This window comes from Malaya genurostris, chromosome 3 (assembly GCF_030247185.1).
Source record: "Malaya genurostris strain Urasoe2022 chromosome 3, Malgen_1.1, whole genome shotgun sequence".
NCBI classification, from domain to species: Eukaryota; Metazoa; Arthropoda; class Insecta; order Diptera; family Culicidae; genus Malaya; species Malaya genurostris.
Genome location: NC_080572.1, coordinates 44,784,932 through 44,790,557, shown reverse-complemented (window position 1 = coordinate 44,790,557; position 5,626 = coordinate 44,784,932). Strand labels below are relative to the sequence as shown.

Below are 5,626 nucleotides of genomic sequence, written 5' to 3'. Positions count from 1 at the left end.
CTCGTAAGTGGAATCGGATGCCACAATGTAGTAAAAGGAATAATACGATACACGTATTCGGAAAGCTGCGAGGGGTTTGAGAAACCGTGTGGGAAAGCTAATTATCGATGAGAGTACTTGAGTGATGATAGCAACTGTTGGGCAGAATTGGCGGTTCAACTTCAATAGAAAGACAGGTTTCTACACACAATATGATCAAAACGCTGACTTTGAAAACCACAGCAGGCTTCACATCAACATTGTCAAAGAACATCTCGTCAACGTTACCGTCGTCGTAATGTCCATGTGTCCGGTAGTACCTCACTTTCGTTCGACGGATCTAATTCAGCCGGTGAAGCAACAGCCCGATACTGTGCATTTCAAAGGATCTTTTCCGTTGCGAAAATTCAAATCAAACCCGGACCTCGTGGTAGTGAAGGCGATCGAACAAAATCGTTTCGATAGGATTCCATCGCCCACGGTGTGCGGCCCGGAAGTGATGTTGATACACCGCCGGATGGAGAAAATCAATTCTCGGGATAAAAAAATGGGTATGAGGCGTTCGATTCTTTCTCATTGATTGTGATTAAGTAAAGTTACAATTACAGAAAAAACTCGTGTATACGTTCGTCCTGGATCTCTGGAAACGGGGGATTGCAGAAATAAACAAAATAGAAACTTAGCGGTTGAAAACGAAATCGGTGAGATTAGTCAATTGTGTCAGGAATTTTCGGATCAAATTTGTTTGTTGAAGTGAATCACTAGATGCTATGTTATTAAATTGCTGTTTTGTATTGGAGTGCCTTCCTCGACTGCCGGTGTTTTCAATTGAATTGCAAGTAACAAAGAATTATATTTCGAACATTAAATGACTCATTTATATTTTTTGTAATATTTGAGCAAAAGCTCGCCATTTGTATCAATATTTGCCTTTGCAATCACTTAACACATAATATTTAATTAAACTAAGGATGACATTGCAAATTTTAGCGTGATTCAATTTGTATTGACAGTAAATTTTTGTTTACGTGTTTAACATCATGGTGGCTACAGGAAAGAACGAGATTCGTCAAATACATAAATTGGACACTAGCTCGAGTCAGAACTATGTTAGGTTGGGTTTTACTCCAAGCGAAAACGCTTTTAGATAAATTTTATGGAAATTTGTGGTGGTCAAAACTCCACTGCCGATGTTATCCAATGCGGTTACACAGTGCAATTTAAAAATATTGCATAAAATGGTGTGGGTCAACAGTGAAATGAACGTGTACGAGATAGCAGCTGTCACGAGGAATTGTACCGAGCGCACATACCACTGGGTGCTGCACATGCTGACTATGGACCAATAACAGGAACGCGAGTGCACTGCGGAAGCATTCAATTTTTTCAATTTACTCATTTTAGAATAATGACATCAGCAGCTGAATTCCAGACATCAGCAGCTGGAAATGTAGCAAAATCTTAATTTTTTCCGATTTGCATGAGACTTTGTACACATTTTCAATATGACAAACCATTAATTTTGCACGAGTGGAGGAAGCAGTCCGATTCAAGACCGATTTTTAATAGCGGGGGAATGAATTTTTGCGTGAAAATTTAAATTCAAATCTTTGGAACTCAGAAATAAGCTTTTGGTAGAAAAATTATGTTGAAAAAAAAAGTGGTAGGGAATCTGCCGGGCGCTCTAAGAAAAACATGTAAAACACTTTCTCAAGAATGCAAAAATTGATCCAAATTCCTTTTCGTTAGTTCTATTTCAAGTCTGTTATTAAACAAACACATTGACGTCAATGAGATTCATGTTTTTTGAAAAACTATGTTGATACAGCTGAAACAATTTTTAAGTAAAGTTCTTTTAAAAATAATAAAAAATATTCAAATAAGCAGGAGAAAATGATTTTATAGGTCAAAAGTAATAAATTTACTCATAGAAACCTACTACTAGGAGAAGCCGTTCTCAAAATATTTAGACTTGAAATCTCAAAAATTCTAATTCATGTTGAATTGTTCCCTTTTTCTTCTAATCGCTGTAACTCGGAAAATGTTAATTGCACATCAATAGTCGAAGAAGAAGGTATAGAAAATCGATTTGGCACGCTTAAGAAAGTTTACTTCAATATCATTAAAGATGGTTGAAACTAAAACCTACAATCTACATTTTTACCTTTTTATTATAAACTAGCTGAATTACCCGGCGTTGCTCGAAAATGTTGCGTGAAGGGAAGCCCAAAAAAAATACTCGAAGTTGTCCTGCTTCGTGAAATACTCTTGTAGTGAAACTTAACTTAGACGGAAACCCGATCGAACAATACTCTGTTCATGTTCAGACTGCGAATGATCAGTGTCCCATCTCAGATCTCACAATAATCATAATTTTCACGGTATTCTCGACAAATTGGGTCAGTTTTGTATTTGAACGCTTTTGTTAGGAACATTTAAAACACTTTTCTCTCTATAAATACCTTCTTAGTACCCTCCGAGTTTCATATCTATATGTGCTTGTTACGTACTTCCGTACTTCCTCGTCACAATCGATCTACAATCTTTGGCTTCCATGGATATAATCACTTGCTACTCCCTCCTCTTTATAAAAATTTTATGACATCATGAATTGTTAAAAATTTTCCATCTGATAAAGGTTATTTTATAACGAAAGGTTGTTTAACATCATAACTACATTCGTACTATAGAATGACGTTTTCATATAATTTATTTTGCCAAGGTTTTAACCATTTTGGTCGTTCATCGGAGAGGAAAACCTATAGAATAATGATTCAGTTAATACAAATGTTGTTGTAATCCTATTTCCATCACCTTGAATCGACAGTTTTCTCGGATATGCCCCCATCACCTCATTTGGTATTTTCTAATCTTCTTTGTTACTCTCCGTTTTTTAGTTTTAGCTTTGTTATTCTACGGTTCGCGTTTTTAGCGAATTTACTGACTTAGGCAAGCAAGAAGATAATTTTTCGGTAAAAGATACAAAGTCTACCGAAACAGTTAGAAAATTTAAAAAATCAAAAATTCATAAAACAAGTTCTACAGATTGAATCTTTCATATGAGTTGTAATTCAAATTGCGTTGAATATTTTAATCCTCCCTTTCATTCCTGAAACATTGGCCGATTCTTCAAATTCATCACAGGTAAAAAGTAGGAAGATGCATTTCTTTCTGGACAGGTCAGTTTTCAGGCTCTGTCCTAGGGATTCATAACCTGACATAAAGCACGTGAATTATGTTCGAACAATAGGTAATATTTAGCGTTTGAAATATTCGTTTGGGAAAGCAGACTCGACGTGGTTCAGGATCGCGTTTGGAATGGGCGCTCGTCTAAATGTGCGATGTCTACATGTTACACTTATTTCTAAAAAATTCGCGAAAGGTAGATGCATAAACGAGTGACTGCATACTCGACAGCCGTCTGTCCGGAGTTTTGTCAATTTCGGAGATTGACTGTTTCGTGCATTATATTGCCAGCACAAAGTAACACTTAAAATGATAACACTTTAAAACATTCTTGGTAGTCGGCTACCCAGAGCAATAAACACATGATAACATTACTAAAACATTTACTAACAAAGTATCCTCTCCTGTGATGCATGTGGGAATGCAGAGGATTTCTCGGTTCCTAGTAGCAACATGCATCGAACTAACAATCCTTCCCCTCCCAAGTAGATCTGCATTCGGACGTGGCCGGCGTCGGTATTGATCAGCATGCATGCATCAATATAGTTTGCACAGTGTGAAACAATGTGTTATTCCCAAACATGTTGCTTCAAAAAATCATTTTGCAATCTCAATTTGTCCAGATCAATAACGGAGTAGCAACACACGGGCGGTCTCTAATGCTAATGCTAATGCTAATGCTAAATCCGATCAATTTTCCCTTACACTTTCCATGTTCGGGGCACTAACTCCACTCTCTCACCCTCAAAATAACCATATAATCTATTTTGATTTAACTTCCTTTTTGTCAGTGAACTTACTACAAATCTCCTCCATGATTAACCTGAGTAGTGTAGAAAGTATCTGTGCTTTTCAAAAAATATCGATTCCTACCTTTGATACATGTGCCAAACTTGGTGGCGATTTTTAGTTGTTTCGTAGTTATGCTGAGACCTAAATACACTCGCGTTCATAGACAGATAAAGATGATTTTTCCTTAGTTCTTTGAATTTCCCGGCAAAATGGAACCAGATTCTTTGAAAATATTCAAAGAAAAATACGACCTTGAATTTTTTGCCACTCTCTTGTTTTATAAAAAATGAATGATTTAAATTTATGATTTTGAAGCGTCCTCCCTGGTTTAGTACAAATGAGTTACACAGACTCACAAATATAGAACCATTAGATGTAATGTTCCCATACCTTAGATAGAACAGATATGGGTAGTAAATGTAGCAAGTGCATTAAAAAAGGGGGATGTAACGGCATAGCTCCGACACTACTGAACGGATTGCTATTACACTTGGCCTAGCTGCTTTTTGCTCTTCAGAGATAGTTGTAAGGGTATTTTTATGGGGGAGAGAGCGTAGCAACTATCCTTAACAGGGGTAATGAAAAAATTGATTTAATTTGACGAGAATCGATACTTTTTGGAGACCATAGATACTTTTTGTGCAACTTAGGGTATTCGTGTGGGTGGATGTAGTACGTCCCTCCAAAAAGGGGATGTGATGTTTGTAACGGCGCAACTCCGGAACTACTGAACGGCTTGCTATCAAATTTGGCATAGATAGGCTCTTCAGAAATGATCATTAGGACATTTTCAGGGAGGAAAGTGTGTGAGGGGAGAGGGTAAATGACGAAATTTGAATAGAATCGACATTTAGACTAGAAGGAGGGGTTTTTGAAAAATATTTAAATGATTTTTTTTTTAAATAATTATTTATTGGAATATGAGTTAAAATTAAATTATTAAGATTTAAATTGGGTGTTCAGCCACAAGTGGTGACTTTTCAGCCCTGTTATATATATATATATATATATATATATATATATATATATATATATATATATATATATATATATATATATATATATATATATATATATATATATATATATATATATATATATATATATATATATATATATATATATATATATATATATATATATATATATATATATCTATATATATATATATATATATATATATATACATATATATATATATATATATATATATATATATATATATATATATATATATGTATATATATATATATATATATATATATATATATATATATATATATATATATATATATATATATATATATATATATATATATATATATATATATATATATATATATATATATATATATATGATTTGGTTATTATCATGAAGACATCATTTGCTTCCGCAATTCTGAGATTTTTGTGTAGGGAAAATTCTAAACCTACTTGTATTGTGTAATGGGGAAAAGGAACTTATATACTAACTTACTAACTAATACAGAGAGCGAATCGATTCATTTGAAGATTGCATCGATTTTTGTCGGAATTTGCTTATAATATTATGTGACATTACATCTAATGGTTCTATATTTGTGAGTCTGTGTAACTCATTTGTACTAAACCAGGGAGGACGCTTCAGAATCATTTTCAGAATTTTATTCTGAATCCTTTGAAGCGTTTT

General features: G+C 34.1%; 1 protein-coding gene across 1 annotated transcript; it reads left to right on the top strand.

Annotated features, from left to right (window-relative positions):
- The first annotated feature begins 227 nt into the window (after positions 1 to 227).
- On the top strand, positions 228 to 848 carry LOC131439263 (uncharacterized). The gene is made up of 2 exons (XM_058610066.1): positions 228 to 530; positions 588 to 848. The coding sequence occupies exons 1-2, from the start codon at positions 278 to 280 to the stop codon at positions 734 to 736; spliced, it is 402 nt and encodes a 133-aa protein (XP_058466049.1). The 5' UTR covers positions 228 to 277; the 3' UTR covers positions 737 to 848.
- The last annotated feature ends 4,778 nt before the right edge of the window (positions 849 to 5,626 follow it).

Bases quoted from the DNA above. Each gene is read 5' to 3' on its own strand.
- LOC131439263 (XM_058610066.1), top strand. From the start codon at position 278: ATGTCCATGTGTCCGGTAGTACCTCACTTTCGTTCGACGGATCTAATT. The intron at 531-587 runs GTATGAGGCGTT...TTACAATTACAG, and splicing joins TTCTCGGGATAAAAAAATGG to AAAAAACTCGTGTATACGTT.